At 40.2% G+C, this 27265-nt stretch overlaps 1 protein-coding gene and 1 long non-coding RNA gene across 4 annotated transcripts in view; one reads left to right on the top strand and one right to left on the bottom strand.

Annotated features, from left to right (window-relative positions):
* The window catches only part of LOC136875576 (uncharacterized), a 108836-nt gene extending 104624 nt beyond the window's left edge, over nt 1-4212 (bottom strand). For all 3 annotated transcript variants that reach the window (XR_010860477.2, XR_010860475.2, XR_010860476.2), the window contains exon 1: nt 4107-4212. This is a non-coding gene — a long non-coding RNA (uncharacterized lncRNA). The remainder of the gene's footprint in view (nt 1-4106) is intronic.
* Nucleotides 4213-19698: 15486 nt separating this feature from the next.
* Csas (CMP-sialic acid synthase) overlaps nt 19699-27265 on the top strand; it is a 217101-nt gene continuing 209534 nt past the window's right edge. The window contains exon 1 of the mRNA XM_067149118.2: nt 19699-19905. Coding sequence (XP_067005219.2) covers nt 19766-19905 — 140 coding nt within the window. The 5' untranslated portion in view covers nt 19699-19765. The remainder of the gene's footprint in view (nt 19906-27265) is intronic.

Raw genomic sequence — 27265 nt, 5'->3', positions numbered from 1 at the left:
GTCCAGTCTTCAAAGTAGCACTGATAACATGACACTTAACAACATGCCAACTAGTTCCCAATCAGAAGTTAGTAAATAAGTACACTCGTGTCCTCACTCTGAGGTGGTGCAGCTCTTTCTGGGCGCACCCCCATTGGAGGAGAGCTGCATGTACCATTTTAACCACATACCAGCCCGCCTGCCATTCTTAAATTTCTGGCAGTACCTGTAATCGAAAACCCGGGCTCCCCCGAGGGCGGCAGCTAATTGTGCAAACTGTTATGTTACTGAGGCGGACAAATCAGAAGTTAAGGTTGGGTTCAAGATGTTTTAACTTCATAAACACACCTGTTGCATCTGGTTGTATCCTATTCTTAAGGAAGTGAATGTCTTCTAAATTGTCAGTCAGCTAGTATATAAGTGTTTTCTATATCTGGACACCATTAATTTGCTTATCATTGATCATGATTCCATATTCCATTGGTCTGGGAGTGTAAGTCCCAGTTTAGAACCGTGAAGCAGCCCACAGGCCTAGAGTATCCTCTGTTACATTATTGGCTAGTGACAAGACCATTGGTCTGGCTAAAAACAGCTGTGAATTTAACTCCTCCTGTACTTAATATATTCATGTCACGGATACACCTGGCACACCCATGACACTTTCAAACTTTGCAGTTCCGTTACTTTCACAGAACGTGGCAGCCGTACATGGCGCAAGCTCTATCGGACACAATAGTATACTACTCCAGCCAAAAGGAACAAAAGAAAAAAATATATCATTTCCCAGAATGAAAGTCTCCATTTTACTTTTTCTAAATAAGTAAAAATACTTCCAGGGGCAGGTTGATGGATCCCTGGTACCCCCAACCATAAAGGAAGGATCTCTCATCTCTGCTACTTATCATTTTGCATTTTTTTTTTTTTCCTTCCTAACCATGTACCTCCACCAGTGAAGTGTAACCGTTTCATTCTTTCCACTTTCGCACTCCAATCAGAGTCTTGTTCTATGAAGTGATTCTCATTGATTTGTACTTGCTTATTGATGAATTGCACACTTTCCAAGTGAAGTCTGATTTCCACTTCTCTATTTACTGGGATGTGAAATCTGTACTGTAAAATATTAATACCATACCTAAACATCCTGTAAATTTATGTTAATGGAATTTTTAACATTGAGAAAAACATATAATTAGCCTACAAGGACTTAGGAAATTGAGAAATAATATAAATATTCCTGTAGTTTTCCATCTTGTCATTTTCTATCTTCTTTGTATGACTTCCACTAGTTCTAGGGAGCCCTTTTTTGTCATCTTTTTCTGACTCTAAGAATCACTAAAAGTCAATGGTCTGAAGTGCCCTCCTCGTGTTAGGACCACTTTATTCTCTGGACCACCTTTTGAGCAGACTAAAGTGGAAGTGAGTGCATGGACCAGGAGATGGCATGGGCGACAGGGTCAACGCCTACGATGTTGTCCCAGGGTAGGTGAGGGGGCAAGGGGATTCGCTACTCAGCACGAGTCTTGGCAATGGTGCCGTCAATGCGGAGCTGCCATACTCGCTCATTCAGTGGTTGTTTTGAACACGTAGGTGCAGTTCCAATCATAGTCTGTTTAAAACAGCAATGAGAGAATTTTTCCAGCGTGTTTCACTTTTACAAAAAAATAGTGTATGTGCATATTGTGTGCTAATTCATAATTCTTGTAGTTTCTTGTACGTTTGTAGGTTTCTTATTATTGGATATCATTGTGCAATGGACCCAAACAAAAATTCACCAGACTGGTACCAGTTGAAGAAGAAATGCAAGATTTTTAGGTTTATAAGCATTTACGAGCAAAAACTATTGACGGCGGGATTACTACTACTCATGAAGCAGCGAGACTGACAGCAGAGGCAGTGGGAGCTTCATATACAACCGTGCTCAAGGTAAAAGTCAATTATAAAACCGGAAAAGGGTTGGAGACACTTCGAAAGCATACAGGAATTGAAAGGAAAGTAACTCATCTTCAGAAGTACGATTCCTTTACTCGAGCGGCAATAAGAAAAATCCACGCCTTGTACAAAGAGAATGATCTACCGACATTAAATAAAATAGTGTCAATTGTTAATGAAGACAAGGAACTTCCAAAGTTCTCTAACACATCCAAGCAGAGGCTACTTTTACATATGGGGTTTAAGTAAATAAAGCAAAGGAGAGTATCACTTTAAATTAACACGGAAGACATTGTTGCTTGGCGTCATAGATATTTACACAGTATTCATGAAATGAAGACCAAGGAAAAAGCCGCAGTGTACACAGATGAGACATGGGCAAACGTCAGCCACACCAAGTCCAGGGTTTGGGTTGATACATCTATTAAGCCAGCCACAAAGGCATGGAGGGAGGGCCTCACCACAGGTAGCAAGGCACCCTCGGGCAAAGGGAGGCGTGTACTGATAATTCATGCAGGGACTGAATGTGGGTTTGTTGAGGGAGCAGAACTTCTATTCATGGACAAGAAGACAGGCGACTCTCATAGGGAAATGGACGGTGAGCGATACGAGGAATATTTCACGAAGCAACTATTATCGAACATGCCACCTAATTCAGTTACTGTCCTAGATAATGCTTCATATCACTCAGTAAAAATCGAGTGTGTCCACAAAAAGTACCATGAAACCTATTATTCAGGCTTGGTTGACAGAAAATTATTACTTGGGAACCCTCTATGAATAAACTTGAACTTGTGAAAATACTCAATAAAATTCAAGCAAATTATGATGCCAACTATCGCATCGACAACTGGCAGCAGTTGTACGTCACGAGGTGTTATGTCTCCCTCCATATCACTGAGAGCTAAATACAATACAACTAGTGGGGAGCCAAGTGAAGGGATACATTGCAGCTAACAACAAATGTTACAAGCTCCCAGAAGTGGAACGATTAATGCGAAAGGGAATACATAAAATGACTTCGGAACAATGGCGAAATTATGTAGAACAAGTGAAACAGGCGCAGAATTGCACGTGGGAAGCTGATGGCTAATAGTGAATGGTAAATAATAAAATATATATAAAATAAAATAAAATAAAATGTTATATATATTGATAATAATAATAGTAATAATAATTTAATGAATGAAATGCTTACTGTGTATGTCAAAAGAATTTGTTTGCAATGCTTTTAAGCGTGAAATTGTAGTTAGTACATTAAAAATGTAATTCAGTAAATTAATTGTTTTAAGATGTAAGCCGTTAAAAGACTGTCTTGGTAACGAACATTTCTACCACTCCTACATGTAATATAAGGTAGGCCTATTACTTATAAGATTCAAATTTCTTAAACTGTGTATTTTGTATGGGAGACAATGTAGAAGTTTTAACAAAAAATTACACTTAGACTATCAAAATTTGCCCCATCGAGGCTCGCATATGAACTCGCAAGGGAAAACTTTCTAATGGAGGACCTATGACTACGATTCTGAAGGACTAAGATATTCCATAAACAAAGTCCTGAATGTATGTGTGAGACATGTAATGAATACTGTGACAGGCACTATGCCATTAAGTGCTCATAGAGAATCTCAATTAGCCAACTTTGTAAATCTTAGCTACATTTGTATGCCCACTTGTGTGCATTTTTTGTATTAATGATAAAGTCTTTGGATATACAGTAACTTCCTGGTCAACTACAAACATTCCCATCAAACTGACTTAGGTTATGTACTACTACAGCATTTGGAGTTCTAAAGGCTCTAGATACTACACTCGTGACATTTAATGTTCGATTACTGTGGTATTCAGTACAGACAGGGATACAATGGTACTAGTCACCTCTTCACTGATCTGTATGAAGACGCTAACAAACCGACTGGGTTAATATATATAAAGACTCTACCGATGGAACATTCGTATATTTATTACTTCTAAATTTTATTTTAGAGATAAACTTCGTTCCACCCATATTCACACCAAATAACAAATTATAAACACGTATTAATACACATTTCAACTTAGCATACAGCCTAGAATTGCATTTTAAAAAAAACAAATAACAGGTAGCATCCACTGATTTTTTCTTTTCTTTATTTATACGCTCCATCAAAATTAAAATTCAACGAAATCATCTTTGGTGTTAACTGTATACGTACGGCATTCAACACGGAACACTTCTCCTACTTGGTTAATTCAACAAGGAACACGTTTCGAACAGACAGGTGCAACTTTGAACGTAGTAGATGGCGCCAAAACGCGACGCCATGTTAGCCAACATATAAAACAAACTTTACCGCAGTAAGACAGTCCGCCCTGGACCGTTACCTACTTTATACCAGGACGAATAGAAATGCAGTCTGTTCTATTCGTCCTGGTTATACTCACACAAATCCTTTCAAGCCAAAAAACCGGGCACAATTGTTTCGTCTTCTTTTCTGTTAGGTGGCAGGTTTTAGACCTGTCCTAGCCATTGAACTGTAGGTAATTACAAATCTCTCTCGTTCTCAACCTGATGGTTGGTGCGTAGCATGACTGTCCTCGTCCAACGACATTCTATCCTGAGCCAGCTGCTTGATTAGTTGATATGGACGTCGCCCTTTAATGCCATCGAGGAACCCTGCTCTTGGTCGTCCTTTTCTAGTCTTCCCTTCCAGTTTCCCTTCAAGCAGTGTGGTGCACCATGATGAATGCCGGAGTAAATGACGTATCCAACTACATCTTCTTTTCGCGATTATTTTCCCTACACTGATGGTTTCTTCAGCTCCCTTGAGAACTTCTTCATTTGTTAGCCTGTCAGTCCAGGGTATTCGTAACATTCGACGCCAGCACCACATTTTGAATGCATCTATTCTTTTCTTATAAGCCTTTAATAGAGTCCAGGTTTCAGAGCCATAGGTTGCAATGCTCCAAATGAAGCTCTTAATGAAATGCTTTCTTACTGGTAGGGATATTGCCTAGGAGGTCAACAGGTTCTTTATTATTTTTTATTGAAAGCCTCTTGAGCCTGGGCTTTTCGAGAACGGACGTCCTTTTCACACCTCCCATCAGATGTAATGATGCTTCCCGAATAACTTAGTCAATTTTTCTCCTTCCAACCAAACGTTAACATCCTGTTTACCATCCGGAGCACATTTCATTATCTTGGTTTTTGTTTTGTTAACATTCATGTTACATTTTAGTCTTAGTAGATCATTCGATTTCTTTAGTGAGGTCTCTATCTCTTTCTCAGTTTTAGCTATGAGGGCAATATCATCCGCGAAACGTATTGTTTGGTATAGTTGGCCATTTATTTTTATTCCATGGGTGGAGGTGGCTGAAAAGTCTTTCATTGCTTCTTCTAAATACACATTGAATAACAGAGGTGACAGACCACTTCCTTGCCTTACTCCTTTTCTTATTTTCGCGTTGATTTGCTCCTTTCCTATAAGCGCTGTCTGGTTCTTGTCCAGCTGATAGATGATTTTCCGATCTCTGTAGTCTACTTTCAGACTTCTAAGGGCTTTAAACATAATATTCCCGTTATCATTATCAAACGCAATTAGGATGTCCTTATTGATTCTTAGGGCTTGTTCAATAATTGTTCTGAGACTCAGAAATGCTTCTTTTGTCCCTCTGTTCCTTCTAAACCAGAATTGATCCTCTGAGATATTTTCTTCTATCCTTTTCTCCATGCGACGGTAAACAATTCTTGTAATAATTTTGGAGGCATGTGTTACCAGGCTTAAACTTCTATAATCTTGACATCTCTTTGCATGATTACTTTTTGGGATAGGTATCAATACAGTTTTCTCAAAATCTTCCGGTATTTCTCCGCTAGTATAAATATCATTTACTCGTTGACATAAAGAAGATTTTGCCTTATCCCCTAGAGCTTGTAGTATTTCACCTGGAATTGAGTCTACTCCAGGGGATTGCCTTTGTTTTAGCTCATTCAAAGCTTTATCAAATTCCTCTCTAAGTATACATGATCCCAGATCATCTTGTTCTATCTCACTTTCATTTTCTATTACATCGCCATCTATTTGCCCTTTATACAGGCCTTCTACATATTATTTCCATATTATAGCTATTTTATCCTGCTTTATTATCACATCTCCGTTGCTTCCTTTTATTGCACTCAAGGGCTTTACCTTTCTTTGGAACTGCCTCCGGACTTCTGAAAAAGCTTTTTCGGTATTACCTTTGGTTATATTTTCATCTATCTGTTTGCATTGTGCTTCTATCCACTCTTCTTTTGCTTTTTTAGTTTCTCGATGGATTTTATTTCCTATTTTCTTGTATTCTTCATGATTTCTTTTCCTGGCGCGCGATCATTAATTCCAAAATGTGGGGTGTAACCCATGGCTTATAGATTCTTCTCTTTTGTTTTCCAAAAAAAAAATCTTCTGCTGCATCAATTATTTGTTTCTTGATTTCTTCCCATGTTTCTTGAGCACTACTTCCAGCCAGTACTTCAGTATTAATTTTGTTATTAGTATCTTTTTTGAACATTTTGATAGCCTTACTGTCTTTCTTTAATTTACTCAAATTCCATTTTGGGGAGCGTCTTTCTATTCTTCTTTTAGCTGCAGTCGCTTAAGTGCGGCCAGTATCCAGTATTCGGGAGATAGTAGGTTCGAACCCCACTGTCGGCAGCCCTGAAAATGGTTTTCCGTGGTTTCCCATTTTCACACCAGGCAAATGCTGGGGCTGTACCTTAATTAAGGCCACGGCCGCTTCCTTCCCAGTCCTAGTCCTTTCCTGTCCCATCGTCGCCGTAAGACCTATCTGTGTCGGTGCGACGTAAAACAACTAGCAAAAAAAAAATCTTCTTTTCTTAAGTTTCATTTGGCCTGTCATTACCACGGGGTTATGATCGGAGTCAATATCAGCCCCAGGATACCTTTTACTTGATTTTACTTCATTTCGATACCGTTCTCTAACTATTATATAGTCTGTTTGATATCTACTACCATTTCCAGGCATTGTCCATGTATATTTTCTCCTTTTTGGCTGTTCGAAGAGAGTATTTGTAATTACCAGAGAGTGACTTCGACAAAATTCGATGAGCTTTTCTCCCCTTTCGTTTCTGGGACCAAGACCATAATCGCCTACTGTATCATCTTCTCTGCCTTCTCCAACAACTGCGTTCATATCCCCGAGGATGATGAGATGTTGTTCATCCTAGACCTTTGGTAACACTTCTTCTTCTTCCACTTCTTCCACTTCGTCATTTGTGTGTGTAGAGGTGGGCATGTACATCTGGATTAGAGCTGTATCTCTGGGTTCTGTCTTTAATTTTCAGCTGTATTTTTTCATTATATCCCCCAAATACCTGACACTTGCTGTCCTAACTGCTTTGTCAGTATAAATCCAACACTACCTTTTCCGTCTGAACAGCCAGAGTACAAAACTCTGAAATCTCCGCTCCATAGATCTCCGCTATCTCGCCATCTTATCTCACTCATTCCCAAAACATCCATCCCTAGTCGCTTCATTTCGTTCTTCACATTCTCCATCTTACCACATTTTTTCAAGGATCTCACGTTCCATGTACCTACTTTGTAGTATATGCTCTTTGCCTTCTCCTGTATCCCCCTCCTGAGATCCGAATAGGGGGATATTCCGGAATTTTTTCCGTTCGAAGACATCATCATGCTTTCTATTCTTGGGATATTACAAGGATCTTTAATGTGGTGGTTTCCCGTTGCCTTCCACATCCTATGCCGTTGTTCTGTAATTGGGTTCATCCGCCTCAAGAAGTAATTTCTTACTCCGAGGACATAGATGTCGTTGAGGTCTTCAATCGTAACCCTGAGCTGGGACCCTTACCAGATAATACACACCGGGTCAGTGTGCTCTGGGACTCACATTGGCAGGGCGCGCCACTCCCTGGGTAGGGCTGCCTCCGAGGAGGGTCCCTACCTGTTAGTTTATACATCTGAAAATCTTCTCCACCTTGTTCTATGGAGTTGAGACCATTCCTTTGTAATGTTTGGGACATCACTGCATGTTTTCAATTATTGAACTATATAATTAAATGATAAGAGGTATATATTTAATAACTGATAGGTCATGTTTAAATTAATATGTATATATAGGGTTTTATCATCCATTTCAATCATCATTTCATTTCTTTGTATCGCGGCTATAACGTATTCTGAACGAACAAATTATTGGGTAAAGTATTTCAACATCATTCGTATTTATAACTTGCAGTAAATTTTCCAATAGCCGTTGTGAGGTGACCAGAGTCAGCAGGCTAAATTCAGCACATTTCCAGGAAAAGTACGTCATCTAGGTTACGAAAGATCTTACCCTCTCCACCTCATGAAGAAACAGTTAATACATTAAAAACACCCACTTTTCATACTGCGCTTCCTGACGCTTTATTTCAGCAGGAAAGTTCAGCCTATATGAATGAACGTAATGAAGCAACGTGATGGATTCACAGCAATACATAGGAGAAGGGATGAGACCTCGAATCTTACTGGACCATGTGATACGGTTGATGGAAGGAGACTTTTGAACCGATATATACCCGCTGACAAGAGCTGGAGAGGACATTCTCACCCTTATTCTTACTCGTGAGCAGATTGTCACTTGTATTCGGGCATTCTGATTCTTATTGAGATTCTCATTCTGATTCTGATTCTCACTCTTGGAAGACACTCTTACTACGATTCTACGTCTGCACATCGGAGAAGATTTTAACTTAGTTCACTTCGCATCTGAGTAGTACCGTAGGATACTACTCAAAAGTTACTCTCATTGACGAGAGGTAGTCAACGGGAGACCGGTTTTGACTAGTATAGGGGAGGAGAGCTTTTATTATGAGTTTAGCTACGCTACTGTTCCGTAATACGGAAGAATACAAGTGTATTCTCTCCAAGAACATAACCCATGGTGGTTTTGCACTTAAAAGTAGGACTCATTACGACTTTATGTAAGGAGTAAAGTAGGAAGTGTTAAAGGCAGGAATGTAGAAGTAGGACTGGAATCCAACAACAGATGAGGCAGCCGGTACGAGATATCCACCCATCATCAGCTTCAAGACAACAGAGTTTATGGCATAAGTTACTGCAAGTCTTCGCGCAACAGTTCATTTTCTTAGATTTCGTTAATACGCCGCTACGTCATGTTTTTCGTCCTAATAAATAGCTGTTTTAATTTGTATTTCATGAAATTATTATTAATGATCCTTAAATTCCAAGTTAGTGTACTTAATGATTTGTGTTCCGTTCACCTCACCCCTGGGAGTTTTTTGAGTCTCATTACGTATTATTATTATTATTATTATTATTATTAATTATCAACTGCGCGTGTTCGTAACGTCTGCGTGTGTAGTTTATAAGATTTTGGGGGGAATTTCCAGTCCTGTAGTGTAGTGTAAATATTTTCCCATATATGGGAACTGATAGTGTAAGTTGTGCGAAGTAATTCCCTCCCTGATCTCATGTTGATGTCTGTTTAAGAGCTTACCCGTAATGAATTAGAGTCGAGTCTGTCCAAGCTTAAAACCATCTCCAGCACTAATGAAACTTCTCCGGCGGACGAAGAACGAAGACAGATATTTGCCACTTCATGGCTGTACAATTGTACTGTATGAATTCTATAAAAATTAATGTTTGTTCAGGGGTTCACCATCAAGCCTTATGTTTGTAATAAATTGTTATTTGATACGAGAACCTTCTTTAACTTACACGAGTGTAGGTAATATACCTAGGTTATACTCCTGTCCCTCTTAACTTCATTTTATTAGTCACAAGAACGTTCCACGGGTCTCTTCGACTGTGCAAGCCGGCGCAGAAGAGGACAGGAATTTATGGTAAGATATATGCCACTATGCTAGCGATCCACAAAGGTAGGTACAGTATTTCTACGATACTACAGTACTTCCTATACATTCTCAGCATTTGCTTGATGGGTGTTGGAGTCTGTAGGGCACAATATGTTTTTAGATACCGCACGATATATCAAACTCCACCATATCAAGATATACCTTGGTACATTCTTGTGCCGGCCCCAAGCCTGGATAGTGGAGGAGGGTAAAGTCACAAAAACATTAACTAATGATTTTAGCAGATCGCCTACCAGCGCACCCAGCAAATCCTATCCCTTATGGGGATGCGTGAAGGCGTTTGCTTGGAGGCCGAAAACTAAGTTATCTGACTAAGGAATAGTGATGCTAACAGAAGAGTCTCCAGTACACCAGGATTGAGGTTGGTCGTGAGGGTAACAGTCTCACCATAGAAAATATAGTTGGGAAGCCAGAAGAAGCAAAGAAACGATGGTCAATCTATGAATCGTTACCATCTTCTTCTTCTTCTTTAGATTTTTCCACTTATGCGGGGTCTGCTTTCTTATGTTTCCTCCACTTCAATCGATCCATATCATCCCGGGAGCTGTGTTTGGCGAGCCGCATGACATATCTCCCCCGGCCCAGCCAGCGTGTTTGAGGTCTCCCTCGAGGTCGGCGACCCTCCACGTTTAGTTAAAGTGCAATCCTTGCAGCTGAAGTTTCACCGCTACGGAGTACATGCCCGTAAAACTGCAGCAGTGATACGAAACTGAAACCGTGATTTTGCAATCCCAAAAAATATACACAATCAGTCTTAATGGAAATCTATCTGCCTTAATGGAAATCAATTTCTAAAACTTTGTTCTCATGTGCGTCATTTCGATAAGAGGATTTAATGGGAGATATCATTAACAGAATGTTTTTCAGTTTAAGTCTCAGCGGACTTAGTTCATAAGAGGATGCAATTTGTAGCCTGCTCATTCAGGATTGTGTTATTAGGTGCATATGATCTGAAGTAACCTTTTATAAAACATTCCTATTATATATTCGTTTAATTAGGTCTATCAAAATACTGTATATAACGAACGATTAAGAATATATTTGTTTCGTTATTTTGTGCCTATACATAATTATTGTCCGATGGTATATAACGGAGATATTTAAGAAAAATTTGATTTTTCGGCCAATTTTCGTGGATCTCTCGGTGCAGTTCACTTCAAGGTGGGTTAACGGGATGAACTTAACCATTTTGTTCCCGTACATTTTGGCAGGGTGTGTGCAAGAAATCCCAGGCCCTTTTCTTGCTTTATTGTAGTGTTTTATTAAAATGCATATTTCACTTATTTATTGTCCAAATTGTATAATTTTAAATGTTTTATTTTTATATACATACTCTAAAAGATACTAAATGCAAAAAGAAAATATTCATGCGAAAAAGATATATAATTTTTCCAAAATCTACTCACCAAATCGGGAAGTTTTAATTTTTTCACATTTATTCAAAATTTGAAATACAAAAGAAATAGCTGGCATCCAACCATCCATATCACTTAAAAGAACATTAAAAAATGAAGAAAACAACTACATTTCAAAAGTTTATTTGAAAAAATAACAGTTACTGAAGATTAAACCAGCAATTTGTATTTCTCGGCACATAAATTTCATATGTTCCAAATTACAATAGTAAATAATGCGAAAACCCACAAAAAATGACACTGTTCATGAAAATAACATAGCCTATTAACTTCTAAAATAATACACTTTATTATTTAAAGTTGATATATTTACAATACATATGTAAAAACATAGCGTATATGTGCCAATAACTTTTAACTTTTGTGCAGAGGGTAGCATAAAGGGTGCAATCCCTTTTTTTCACTTTGAGCAGATAAAAGAAGATTTTTTTCTTTTGCCTACAGATTTGGTGCCAGCGGCATTACATACACAGCAATTTCTTTCCTTTTTGAGAGGCAATGTTTCAAAAAACTCTTTTTCTACTGCACGCCTAATGGATCAACACCGTTCACTTCCCTCCAGCAACGTAGTCAGCTGGCGCACGAGGTTAATGCCTTCTAGATTTCGCTCGCTTCTTTCTGCACTGTATACTATACTAACATTTGTTTAAGCGGTTGATATTAGTAGAACATTTCTTCCCGATTAATTTGATGTATGTAATGCGCATGTTTTAGAGCGTATTATATTTTTAAAAAAATATTTACGAAACGTCCGCATATACGGATATTGGGATTTCTTGCACATACTTTGTACCGCCGACGCGTCCGTATATACGGATGCTGGAAGCAAAAGTGTTAAGTGCCATTTTACTCTTTTCGGTAGAAAATCAACGGTGTGTTTCATGAGACCTCAGCCACAGCACCTCTCTTATTGTCAGAGAAACAACAATATCTTATGTAACCGAAAAGCAAGGAGTTTTTCGCACAAATTCGGACCTGGAACTGTACCGTACAATAAACTCCCTAATAGTCCTAATTCTGTCTCGACTTTGCTGATCTTTACCGTGTTTCACGTCAGTAGCGTAGTCAGGATTTCAGTTTTGGGGGGGGGGACATTCATCCAGAATTTTATTTTGAGAGGTGTCCAAACTTCCATAGTTTAGGTGGTGTAGAATACCGAAAAAGGAAATGAGTGTCCTTGGATCCAAGTAAGAGTGCTGGATTCGTGCGGATTCCGGAAGCTAATAGTAATCTTCTTCTTATTCTTCTTATTCTCCTTATTCTTCTGCTTTTCCCACATCTGTGGGGTCGCGGGCGCGAACTGTGTCGCACATGTGGATTTGGCCCTGTTTTACGGCCGGATGTCTTTCCCGACGCCAACCCTATATAGAGGGATGTAATCAGTGTTGTGTGTTTCTTTGGTGGTTGGTAGTGTAGTATGTTGTCTGAACATGAATATGTTGGGACAAACACCTAGTCCCCAGCCAGTAGAATTAATCAGACGCGATTAAAATCCCCGACCCAGCCGGGAATCGAACCCGGGACCGTCTTAACCGAAGGCCTCAACACTGATCATTCAGCCAATGAGTCGGACTCCGTAAGCTAATATTAATGCACATTATATATAAAATGCTCAATAAAAGTACATTCGTTAAAACTCCTGGGGTGTCTGGACTTCTTGTACGACACATCCGCCCCCCCTCCCCGGCCCCCGGCTACATCTGTTACTCCCATCCCAACATAACTGCAGCATTATATTCTGAGTACAAGTGAAATGAATGCAAGAATAAACAGTTTGAGTAAGGATGCAATATTCTGGTTTAGAATAAATACGGTAATGTTATTATAATAATGGTCATGTGATAAGCAATAAAGAAGTGACATTTTATACAAATAATGCGACAAAGATATACACACACGCGTCGAATACAGGTTTCTCGCCCTTCTTGTACATGACTAGATGATGAAGGCAAGAGAATGATGGCCCACCGTGACTCATTATTTCGACATTATAAGCAAACCCTAGATGACACAGACTTCGAATCTAACCGCATCTTAAGTATTCTACGGCCCCTAATTTCCTGTATTTTTATCAATGACATACCATCTGTGACAGGAAATAACACACACCACCTCTATGTTGACGATCTTCAAAAATATCGACACTGCAAGACAAGATATTAACAGGGACTTCCGACGACTCAGTGTACTGTACATGCACAACGAAGCTCTCTTATACTAAACTGCAAAAAAACTCAGACAATTATAATTGGATCACGAAAATTACTGAGCTGCTCAAACAATGTCGCAATCCCACCTATCCTACTGAATTATTTCCTGCTGTAAAACGGTTTAAAATCCCGGCGTAATGATGAATGAAGCAGTTGATTGGTGTGATCACACGAAACAAATACGTAAAAAGATTTTTGGAGTTCTTCGCCCTCTTAAACGGCAGAGGGATGTATTTCCATTTGAGCTACAGGCCAAACGAATACAGACACTCATTCTCCCTATCCTTGATTATTGTGACGTTGTTTTAGTTGACATGATGAGAGAAGAAACAGTTAAACTTCAACGAGCACTGAATTCCTGCCTGCGATTTATTTACAATATTGGGTACGATGTTCATATCACCCCATACTAACAGACTGTCTCATGGCTGATGTCTGATAAACGTCGGCAGCTACACACTTTAACGATGGTGATCAGAGTGGTAGCTGAAAGTCAGCCAATGTATATTTCTTCTAAATTCATCTTTTTATCATCATTTCACAACTTAAATACACGTTCTAGATTCACTCTTTCTATTTCACTGCACCGCACAAAATAAAATTAATAGATAATTTGTAGTAACTGTCGCCAGATTATGTAATTCCCTGCCAGTTCAGGTCAGAGAAACTAGCTTTTTAAAATCACAATTTAAGGTCACCTGCCGAGACTACCTGCTGAGGACAGATGACTGAAAGGTTGAAGTATGAATGTGTGCGTTCCTGAGGACTAGCCATTTTTAAGAGTTTTTAATATTAATTAGTTCTAATATTAATTTAGTAAGTAATTTATTTAAATTTGCTTTCAATGCTATTAATTTATGCAGTTTTAACTTTTTTAATTATCTCAGTATTTTATTTAAGATTCTGATTAGTATGTGGTTAAGTGTACGAGAGGGCCTGGAGCCCTAACTTCGCCACTGTACTGAAGGCATTAATAAACAAACAAACAAACAAACAAACAAACAAACAAACAAACAAACAAACAAACAAACAAACAAAAAAACAAACAAACAAACAAATAAATATGTATGTATATAATGTAAAGCGTATGGGTATAGATCTTTTGTTAGTTGATAAAGAAAAATACGCGTTACAACATATGCTATGTAGGGTTTACCTTGTCCTATTAGTTTCCAACGCGGTTAGGGCCACGCAGCTGTGAGCTTGCATCCGGGAGGTGGATTCGAACCCCACTGTCGGCAGCCCTCAAAATGTTTTCCCGTGGTTTCCAATTTTCACACCAAGCAAATGCTGGAGCTGTACCTTAATTAAGGTCATGGCCGCTTCCTTCCCACTTCTAAGCCTTTCCTATCCCACCGTCGCCATAAGACCTATATGTGTCGGTGCGACGTAAAGTAAATTGTTAATTGCTTTCCTCACAAGCCTGGGATACAGAATATAATAGTATAAAGTTAGAGTTTTGTGACGCTAATATTCGATTGTATAGTTTTTATCAACGTGTCAGAAACCAACGACACTGAGCTGTTGCCATTTCAACACCGTTTTAAGGGTTACCGATCCAAGCCGGGATTTGAACCTGCGAACTCGGACGCAGAAGGACAGAGACACAACCTACTGAGCCACATGAAAAGAAGGCGTTTGTGATTATTGTTATGAATGCAGTTAGTATTTTTACAAAGGTTTCATGAGGAGCATTTATTAAGGCGTACGTTTTCTTACTGTCCTGAATGCACGAGGCCGGACAGAAGAACTAGCTGGAAGCTAAGGAGCCATGCAGGGGTGTCACTCCCTTCTCTGTTCACTTTTCCAAACCAATCTCCAGGACGTAACAGCCCCGAAGCGCCATCGCCTACCAAGCGACGGCTGTTCAGCCCCGAGGCCTGCAGATTACGAGGTGTTGTGTGGTCAGCTCCACAAATCCTCTCCACCGTTATTCTTGGCTTTCTAGACCGGGGTCGCCATTTCACCATCAGATAGCTCCTCAATTATAAACACGTGGGCGAAGTGTACCTCGAACCAGCCCTCAGATCCAGGTAAAAGACTTTGACCTGGCCGGGAATCAAACCCGGGGCCTCCGGTAAGAGGCAGGCACGATACCCCTACAGTGTGGGGCCGGCTGGTTATTTTTAGGTCTCCTTATTTTCGAATTTGACTTAAGGCATCCTGCATTCGATTCCCGGCACTGACAGAGTTAAGAAAGGCACGGGATGGGGACGATACAACCTTGTTTTTGGGTGCAGTAGATTTTTCCTTGAGTCTCCCGTAATCGAAATATCTTCGGCCTGGAAGGTAGTCACCTTCACGGAGTGTAGTACCAAAGTGGTTCCTTTTTTAAGAAGACAAATTAAATAAAGATTCTACTTCCTCACAAACGAAGAACGATATTATCAATTTTACGAACAGTTTCAATAATGCAGCCGGTGTATGTTAAGAGTACAGAAGCTATAATTGTACATGGTAACAATCAAAACCAACAATATCTACTGAAGATCCGTCACCGCACTAGGTAGGGACGGCTTTCTTTTTATATCCACCGGGCGAGTTAGACGTGCGGTTAGGGGCGCACAGCTGTGTGCTTGCATCCAGGAGATAGTGGGTTCAAACACCACTATCGGCAGCCCTAAAGATGGTTTTTGGTGGTTTCCCATTTTCACACCAGGAAAATGCCGGGACTGTACCTTAATTAAGGCCACGGCCGCTTCTTCTCACTCTCAGCCCTTTCCTTTCCCATCGTCGCCATAAGACCTACGGTGTGACGTAAAGCAAATTCTAAATAAAAAAATCTTTTCACAACCCCTTCCAAGGAAAAGTTGTATCCACACTACTGGCCTGGACTTACACCCCACCCACTGAAATTATTTTGTGGGTACGCCACTGCATCCACTCACCATTTAAGGTACAAGGTAAGTCCGAAGAATGGTTGGATACTCAAAATACGCCACCATAAATGATGCGGTTCTGGCTCAAAAGTGTAAGGAAAGGTAAGGGACGGGATCTAGTGTTTTAAGTAGAATCCGTATCAATAGAACGTGACTTCCCATTTTTAAAATGTTTCATGTATCGACTGCGATTCAAGTCTGAGCCGTCCTGATGAGAAGACAGAACCATTGGAACTGAGTTAGCACGCCCGCCAATTACAAAATAGTTACCCGCACTTTTGATGGTGCCATTTGAGGTTCCAATCAGTCCCCGGGCATTTGACAAAATATATAGGCCTTCCTATCGAACTTTGGCACGACTCCGCGATTGCCTTGCTACTGTAAAAATAATAAAAATATTTTTTATAACTTACCGAGGATGCACATAGTGTTGGCTTCTCAGTGACAAAACGGCCCCTCTTGAAAAAAAGTTACTTATATGGCACAAAATGAGGAACTAACGTGCAGCTCACAATCCTGTCATAGTCTACCCAACGCTACAACTTAAACACAGCACATCTCTCAACCACGGTACAACCCGAGGATCCCTAGGACATTGTTGTTTTCTGGAACCGATATGCAAAAGATGACACGATGTTGTAAGCTTGCAACTGTTTCTGGACGTGCCCCCCCCCCCCCTCCCGCGTTATCTCGGTGGTCACGTTTCTGCCCCCTACTGAGTAATCCCTTGCTAATTGCCCCTTTCTTCATGTCTTGACATTTGTCAACACACGGTTACATTCTCAATACTGAGGCCTCTACAGGGAAATATCCCCGCGCATCACAATCCTAAGTGTTTTCCTTTCATTCAAGCAGTACAAATATGGAGAATTATGTATGGCCCTATTGAGCCCTGCTAGTAGATTCTTGTCGCTACGTTAACTTAACATTTCGGCGTACGTTTTTAAGTTGTTCGTACCGTACGTAAAACAACGGCTGATCCTCGCTCTAGTTTCAGGAAATATATATATTTTTTTTGGTGGGGCGGCCCCACTGCCCCCCCCGCCCCCTTGGCTAAGCCAGTGTTTCACGTTACTGCCACACATATTCTTAGAAACATATAAATCAACTTGCCGTATTAAACGTTTCAATACAGTCGTGTAAATTAGCATGTACTAATGAAGGAAACATGTAATCCATTACAAATTCTCGTGCGAAGAACGGGTACAGGAAACGTGGACAGCAGATGAGTAATACCTTCAGTGACGTTTGTTTTGCCGCAAACCGTAGGTCACAAGTTTTGAGCGCATGCTTCTGGCTTCCTGGGTGAGAAATGATATCGGGACAGGAGACATTTGATTGTAAAATTCTCCCCATACTTAAGCCATTAAATATTTGAAGATGAGTATCAGTAGGCTTACATCAGTGTAAGGTCCTTAGAGTTTAACAATTTAATATGCACTTCTGAACATTCTTGTCGTGATCTCAATTTCACCTCTTTGCAATTTGACAAGACCTGTCTCCTATAATCCTTTTATATTTTCTTCTAAAATTAACGATGCAGCCTGATGAGCCTTGCTTAATGCATGTTCTCTAACATTTTTTTCAGTTGCTGATCATTTTTATTGATGCCAAAATAATAATTTCTAATTGTTAATAGTTTACGTTTCATAATAATAATAATAATAATAATAATAATAATAATAATAATAATAATAATAATAAATCGCAATGAAATTTGTTGCTAAATAAACAAAATTGCAGTGGCTACCGTCGCCGGTTCGTTAGATCTGAAAGTTTTGGTAATCAAGGCTCAGTTAGAGAAAAATGCTGATCCTGTGTACCGGTGAGTACCGGCTCAATTTAACCCCTAACATTACATGACCCGAACCGCATAGCCAACTTGCTCGGTTACGTGACGGTCGTTTGACCTAACCCTTATTTACTGACGGTTAAAAATGCCGCCAGAAGCTAAAGGATTGTGACTTGGAGAGTTCTTTGCATATAGTGTAGGCATATTGCCATTTAAAACAGATCACTTGTGTTTCGTACCATTACAAGGACACAAGTCAATTGAAGACGAGTACAACCGTTCGGAGTGAACATAATAAGGTTTCATTTTTCTCCAGTGAATTGTCAATTACTTCGGCGAGGGAGTCTTCAGAAAAGGAAATCTCGTCTTTAAGCGGGCCATCAAACTTACCAATCGGCAACTGGCCTGTGAACTAGTGAGAAACAATCGTGTAACGATGTAAGTCAATAACGTAATACAATGCTATCACAAGATATTACATACCGGTACCGTTTATAACTCGTTTGGTTCTTAACTTCTTGAAAAATCACGTCTTTCAAGAACAAATCACTTTGCACCGTTTTGAACTGTGCGTAATTTTGAACTCATCAAGACAGAAAGAAAATGTGGTCTTCGGGTTTTATTTAAACGAATACGGTTGAATTTCAATATTATAGAATTGTTTTAATCAAATTTCCTTTAACGGACTTGAATTGAGATTTAAAGACGAAATTTCCACGGCAACTCTAAAACTACAAGACAACCGAGAAAAAACTAGTACCGAAAAAGCTAAATACGCTAAACCTTTACTTCCTGAAACATGGCATCATCGGTGGAGATCTTGATAACATTTTGGAAAGCATATGAATTCACCTAGAAACATTGTTACATGGAGTTGGAGCATCAATTTTGAATTCTAACGACGTTAAGCCATTAACCAATAACATCTTTCTTTTCACAATAATCGTGATGAAGAAAAAATGCCAAACATAAAACAGTATTTGCCTGTGATTCACTTAAGTCTTCAACATTTTCACTTAGCGTGCAAGTTTGATGACCGTGTGTCGAATCGTGTATTTGCAGTGTATGCTTAACAAACAAGTTTTATAATTTTACGTGACTGCTACTGTAATATCGTGATCATAGCCATTAGTACCCCAGTTGTACAGTACGTAGGGTCCGAACTACAAGGACGCGACTTTTCATTTCAGAAACTCCGCAAGCATAAATCGAGATTAGCACTGCGGCCACCTGGGTGAAAAGCCAGGGACGATGTCACACGGCTATCACGTTCCCCTGGTAGTAGTGGCTGTGTACGTTTATTTGTAATTATTTGGATGTGGGATCGGGAAAGGTGCTTTTGCATTTGCAATAAGTAGATCTATCCAGACTGAACAATAAGCAAAGGAATTTAAATCTAGGATTACTGATCCCAGAATTGGAAATTGCTGGTCTACGTCTATATCCTCTAGATTCAACAGTTCTTCTGCAACACGACAAAGGCGCATGCAGCTATGAAGTAATTGGATTGTGTTGTGACGGGCACCACGACGCAGACTCTGGAAATCGATAATCATAGGCGCATGCGTCGTCATAATGCAACAGTACTGTTTTGATTTAAAGAGTACGTCCGTAAACGAAATCCAAAGTAAATAACAATGAATCCAACGTCTAAATGTGATCAGTAGTACACAACTTAAATGATTATGAGGCCTCTGTTGTACGCAGTAGCCATTGTAAGTTCTCAGTTCTTTCTTTTTCTAATAATGAAGCTGCTTCTTCAGGATAACACAGGTATTCCGCCTCAGGGTGAAAATGAACTCGCAGAAGATTACTCCAGGTAAGTAAATATTCACACTTCTAGTGAAACGTTTTGTAAAACTGTGTTTTAAGAATATGTTTCTTTAGGATCATAAACTGCTTTTTGGATGGGATATGAGTTTGTTGACGTTAAAATTAAATGTAAGAGAAGGTGGTAATTATTGTTTCAAGGGGAAGTACAATAAGTACAATGAGATAAACATCCTCGCAAGAGTAGCAGAAGGAAGAAATGAAATACCATTGTGTTTACTGGAGCTTAGAGGTGTGTGTGTGTGTGTGGGGGGGGGGGGGGAGTCTCACGGTACGCAGTTGTATAACAAGAATCTGTGGAGGCTGGAGATTTGAAGTTACTTTTGGAAGAAATAAAATACCATTGTGTTTACTGGAGTCCGCCTCTGTGGTGTGGTAGTTAGCGTGATTAGCTGCCACCGACGGAGGCCCGGGTTCGATTCCCGGCTCTGCCACGAAATTTGAAAAGTGGTACGAGGGCTGGAACAGGGCTCACTCAGCCTCGGGAGGTCAACTGAGTAGAGTTGGGTTCGATTCCCACCTCAGTCATCCTCGAAGTGGTTTTCCGTGGCAAATGCCGGGATGGGACCTAACTTAAGGCCACGGCCGCTTCCTTCCCTCTTGCCTGTCTATCCCTTCCAATCTTCCCATTCCCCACAAGTCCCCTGTTCAGCATAGCAGGTGAGGCTGCCTGGGCGAGGTTCTGGCCCTCCTCCCCAGTTTTATCCCCCGACCCAAAGTCTCACGCTCCAGGACACTGCCCTTGAGGTGGTAGAGGTGGGATCCCTCGCTGAGTCCGAGGGAAAAACAAACCCTATAGGGTAAACAGATTAAGAAATAAATAAATAAATAAATAAATAAATAAATAAATAAATAAATAAATAAATAAATAAATAAATAAATAAATAAATAAATAAATAAAGAAGTGTTTACTGGAGCTTAGGGGAAAGTCTCAGACTAGATTTCTTGTCTGGATTTTCTCACATATATCCCGTTTTTTGTTGTTTGGGACAAAATATGAGAGGGAATCTTTTCTTTTGCTCTAACTTAGCGAGCGCTCATTTCTGAGGGAGGATAACACGTTCTGATGCATGGACCGACTTGACGACGGTGTTGTAATGATGAATTTTGGTATTTATAGAAAAAACACCTTTCGTTATATGTTTCGGGTGGTTTGGAAAGCTATCTCCATTTTCCTCTTCTTTTCCTCTTTGTTGCTCTGGTCGCTAAGGACCCTGTAACTAGTCCGTCTCATTGGATCTACTTCAATGAGGCATTTAAACTTATGCAAACGGTTTATTGTTTCATAGTGAGTGGTTAGTTGGATCGTGTTGTCTTCGATGTTTGATATTACTTCCGTCTTTTGAAAGGATATCTGCAAGCTGGTTGTTCTGTTACTTCTTTCAGCACGTTAGCACCTTCTGGTGCAGCTTCAAAATTCTCTGTCATTACTGCGAAAGCTAAGCAGTCGATTTACCCTCCGTTCTTCCTCGTCCCAATCCTAAAGGTTTGAACAAGTTTCTACCTTGTAGTAGGTATCTGACGCCACTACTGTATTACTTTTTCCAGTATGTACTTGAACAAGAGTGGAGGGAGTCCATCTCCTTATCTAAGTTATTATTATTATTATTATTATTATTATTATTATTATTATTATTATTATTATTATTATTATTATTATTATTATTATTATTATTATTATTATTATTATTGTCGGGCTTCTTGGTTTAGACGGTAGAGTGCTGGCTTTACGAACCTACATTGGCGGGTTCGATAGCGCCTCAGTCATGTAGTATTTGATGGTGCTCAAATATGCCAGCCTCTTGAACTCCTGTGGGAAAAACATCTGGTACCTCGGGGCTCTCCGAAAACCAAATGAGGCAACTAATAACAAAAAAGAAAAGGAATTCTATGTTCAACACAGTACGATTATCAGCAAGGAACCTATTATCTTTCATTAGTTAAAAGTTCACTTTATATACTTCACACTGTTATTATTAATGATTTGTTTTGTTGCTATAAGACCTATCTGTGTCAGTGCGACGCAAAGCAGCTTGCAAAAAAAGTATATGTTGCTAATTCTTAAGCAGATTTGTTGACGTGGTGATTATCTTTTAGGTTTATAGGAGTATACAATTACAATTTTGGTCCAATCTTCTTCTTCCCCCCCCCCCCCCATACTTCGTTTTTATCTCGGATTAGGTAGCTGAGAGGCTCAGGCGGTTGAGGCACTGTTCTCCTGACCGCAACTTGGCAGGTTCGATCCTGGCTCAGTCTGGTAGTATTTGAAGATGCTCAAATACGTTAGCCGCGTGTCTGCAGAGTTACTGGCACGTAAGAGAACTCCTGCGGGACAAACTTCCGGCACTTCGGCATCTCCGAACACCGTAAAAGTAGTTAGCGGGACGTAAAGCAAATAACATTATTATCGGATTAGGTATACAAAAGTTGAAAGTCGGCTCATTTCAATTTTGTTTGTTTGTTTTATCACGGGTAAACGGCTGAACATAATTTCTCGAAACTCGGTATTTAACTTCAAGGATAGGCGGGTTGTGCGCTAGGCTATACAGGGTTTATCTTAATTATACCTACAAAAAGAATGAGAGATGCTTTTCGTGTTATGTAAAGAACGTTGGCACAATCAGATTGGCGGAGAAAATTTTCCATTTCGAAAAAATAAAATTAGTAACTTCCGGGCGCGTGATTTAAATCGACAAACTTGCCACATTTGCTGTGCCAAAGCGTAAGTCGCTGCTCGTTACTGTGCTTCAGAGGAAGGATGGGATGGGATGGGATGGGATGGGATGGGATGGGATGGGATGGGATGGGATGGGATGGGATGGGATGGGATGGGATGGGATGGGATGGGAGGGAAGTGGAGTACATGACAGACGGAGACAGAGATAATGCTCGGTACGAAGGCAGAACAGTATACAGTTTGTTATGCACACAATGGCAACGAGAGAGAAGTCACATTTATGGCGTCTGGTACCCTAATCGCTGCCAACCTCATCATTCAACCTTCAGGTCCATTGGCAGACGAGTGCGTGAAGTAGGGTGGAAGGAAGCCGTCATGCGACAGTAGTGCACACATTTCACCATCGGTTTAGTGTAAATATTTGGGTCGGCATTTTTAGTGACTATTAACTTGGGCCACATGCTTCCTCCTCTTCTGAACGGTGACGCATACTACCGTTTCTTGATAGAATCCTTGCCTAGATTGTTATTGGAAGATGTTCTTTCGGGTATTCAGTAATCCTCCATCACATTTCACACTCCGCGCGCTGTGTCACGCATGTGTCGTTATCTATGGAGATAAATGAAATGGCGCATGGCTTTTAGTGCCGGGAGTGTCCGAGGACAAGTTCGGCTCGCCAGATGGAGGTCTTTTGATTTGACTCCCGTAGGCGACCTGCGCATCGTGATGACGATGAAATGATGATGAAGACGACACATACACCCAGCCCCCGTGCCAGCGAAATTAGTAAAAGTTGTGCAAAATATAATTTTCGATCTTTTATGTTTTATCCATTTTATAGTATGAGGAACAATGGAAATTTTCGCAATTATTACATTTTTCACGATCTTCCAAATATCTTCCTCTTTATCTGTTTACCCTCCAGAGTCGGTTTTTCCCTCGGACTCAGCGAGGGATCCTACCTCTACCGCCTCAAGGGCAGTGTCCTGGAGCTTCAGACTCTGGGTCGGGGATACAACTGGGGAGGATGACCAGTACCTCGCCCAGGCGGCCTCACCTACTATGCTGAGCTGGGGTCTTGCGGGGCATGGGAAGATTGGAAGGGATAGACAAGGAAGAGGGAAGGGAGCGGCAGTGGCCATAAGTTAGGTACTATCCCGGCATTTCCTAGAGGAAAAGTGCAAAACCACGGAAAACCACTTCCAGGATGGCTGAGGTGGGAATCAATCAATCAATCAATCAATCAATCAATCAATCAATCAATCAATCAATCAATCAATCAATCAATCAATCAATCAATCAATCAATCAATCAATCAATAAATAAACAAATAAATAAATAAATAAATCGTTTCAGTTCTGTCTCTTCTGGAGCCACGAACTTCCACTAGATGGCAATCTACTATACTAACCCGTTAATGACGGGTAAGCGACGGCTAGTATAGGCCCTATATCTATAACACAACAAAGACTTGTAGGTTTCTGATGGATATAATTTCAATATTCTGAAGTCCATCAAGGAAGAAGTACTTTCCTCTAAAATAATGTGTGTGTGTGTGTGTGTGTGTGTGTGTGACCGGGCGAGTTGGTCATGCGGTTACAGTCGCGCAGCTGTGAACTTGCACCCGGGAGATAGTGGGTTCGAATCCCACTGTAAGTAGCCCTGAAGATGGTTTTCCGTGGTTTCCCACTTCCACACCAGGCAAATGCTGGGGCTGTACCTTAATTAAGGCCACGGTCGCTTCCTTCCCACTCCTAGATCTTCTCTATCCCATCGTCGCCATAAGACCTATCTGTGTCGGTGCGACGTTAAGCAATTAGCTAAAATAATGTGTTACCTAAGTACGATTATACATATTCAATTTTTGACAGTAATATTTTCAACTATGGCAGAATAAATGCCTCTCATATATGAATAATAGCAAAAGGCTACAGTAGATAAGCCAGCATATCCCAGTCCAGAGCACATTACTTAGGATTCCTTGCTAAGGAAAAATGTTTTGCCAGTGTCGTGATAGAAGACAACTCTACGTCCTCCAATTCAGTCTTCGATTCAGATGCTTCCATGCATTTTCTATGTTCGATAAACTATCTTACAAGGAACATTCGTGGAATTCTTGGCAGATATTGGTATAATATTGAATAAGGTTGAAATTTGAGAGAAAAACAGCTCACTGTCTCTACGGAAGATACATTTCTAGCTCTTTTTCTTGTTGTCTTCCGTGAACCAAATAGTGAACTTGGTCCCCTTGTGCAACTAAACCTAATCCGACCACCAACTATACGTATTTCATGTTTATTTGGCAAAGTGAACAACAATATTCTTCAACGATGCGGTATAATATTGTCCCTCTTATATTATAACATGGAAACGAACTACTGCTTGATTCTTAAATAATTTTTGCTTCATCAATAAAATCCAGTGCATGGGATCACCGAGAACTGGAGAACTGTAAAAGTTCCAAAGGAAACCAGCACGATTTGTTCTGGGTAATTTCCGACAAAAGAGTAGTGTTACGAAAATGTTGCAAACTTTGGGCTTGGAAGACTTGGGGGTAAGGAGACGAGCTCCTCGACTAAGCGGTATGTTCCGAGCTGTCGGGGGGGAGATGCCGCGGAATGTTATTAAAAACGAGTAAGCTTGAATGCAGTTTTTAAAAAGTAGGAAAGATCGTAATATTAAGATAAAAATGGAATTCTGGGCAAATATTCGTTTATAGGAGGAGGAATATGGTACGGGAATAATTTGCCAAGGGAGATGTTCGATAAATTTCCAGCTTCCTTGAAATCATTTAAGAAAAGATTAGGAACACAACTGATAGGGAATCTGTCACATAGACAACAGCCCTAAATAAATGAAGTCTGTCTGCTATTTCGGATAAACACAAATTACAAGTATTTCACCTTGTGTAACGTGGTTGCATACTTTATTCGTGAAAGGAGAAAATGGTTACGTAAACAAGTTTCGGTGAAATCGACCTCCAAAGCCGTCATACTATAAATCTCAAATTTTTAATTACATGATTAAACACGCTTAAAAGAAAGCTACGTTTCCATTTAATGAGATGTCGGTGCTCCTGATAATGTTATCTGGAAGACTGAATATTCGAGATACTGGACTGCCAGCTGCACAAATACATACTTCATTTTGCAACTCTTCTCACATCCGCGTATGTTTGAGGATGCAATAGGTGTCGCACACGTTCGTTTAGTTCAGTTTTAAGGGCAGACATCCTTCCTGTTTCCACCCCAATGTAGAGAGATTAGATTCCTGTATTGACTGGTTTAGACTCGATTCGACTTCGACTGGCCAGCGATCATAAAGCAAAGTTTGTACTCGGCGAAACATTTCATGGGCCACCGGTCGTGCCCCTGCATGTACCACCACTAAAGAAACAACACCGCAGAATGCTGGTAAATGCGGCTATTCAGTATCCTAAAGTGGATAAATACACATAGAAATTATGCTTCTTCACTTACAAATTAGTTGACCTATTTCATTATAGGGGAACAATTTGTATTTTTTGTTGCTAATTTGCTTTACGTCGCACCGACACAGATAGGTCTTATGGTGACGGTGGGATAGGAAAGGCCTAGGAATGGGAAGGAAGCGGCCGTGGCCTTAATTAAGGTGTGAGAATGGGAAACGACGAAAAACCATCTTCAGGTCTGTCGACAATGGGGTTCGAACCCACTATCTCTCGGATGCAAGCTCACAGCTGCGCGCCCCTAACTGCACGACCAACTCGCCCGGTGAACAATTTGTAATAACGTACTTCTAAACCATGTTTACAGTAACACATCCTTTTTCTCCTTCTGTTGTAACCGGGGGATCTATTATTGTTCTAAATTATTTAAGTGATGCAATTTTTTTTATTCTCAGGGTATTCTCATTGTGTCAAAAATACTTATATTAAATTGACAAAGAAATATATATCCTTACTCATAATAACAATTAAAACACAACAAACATCATACCGAATGACTGTGTTGGTGGTGGAACGAATCTACGGTAAACAAAGGAGTTACCTAAAGGATCACAGTTGACACAGGCAGAACGGACAGAATATAAACAGACAAGGCCGGAATTTTCATACTCGGTTTTAATACGCAATACCGTATTGGTTCACAGAAACGTTTCGTCGTTTGCCGAGGTAGATGGGCATCAGATTATTTCATTTAATCTATGGTCTTGGTACTCGGCGATTCAGGACTCTTAAGAGGGATGTATCCAACTATCACATGTCTTGTGGCGTGTTGTGTGTAAATGAAGAGGCGTGTATTAAGACAAAAGCTATCACCTACTTTCCAAGCTAGAGGAATCGAGCAGACGCAGCTCAAATCCTCGGCCCGTCCGGGGATTGATCCCGGACCCCCTGAGCTGGAGAAAATTAGTCCTAATATTATTTTTATTAGTTTTACTTCCTGCTAACTACTTCTACGGTTTTTAGAGACGTGGAAATATCGGCAATTTCGTATAGCACGAGTTCTTTAATGTGCCAGTAAATCTGATATGCTGGCATATTTCAGCACTTTCAAATACCATCAGACTAAGCTGGGATCGAACCCACAAACTTGGGCTCAGAAAGCCAGCACTCTGCTTCCATAGCCACTCAGTCCCGTGCAAAATTAATAATTCATCCAGTACGCTTATCGTTGTGTAGACCTACATA

Source organism: Anabrus simplex, chromosome 6 (genome assembly GCF_040414725.1).
Source record: "Anabrus simplex isolate iqAnaSimp1 chromosome 6, ASM4041472v1, whole genome shotgun sequence".
Classification (NCBI taxonomy): Eukaryota; Metazoa; Arthropoda; class Insecta; order Orthoptera; family Tettigoniidae; genus Anabrus; species Anabrus simplex.
This window is presented reverse-complemented; position numbering and strand designations above follow the sequence as displayed.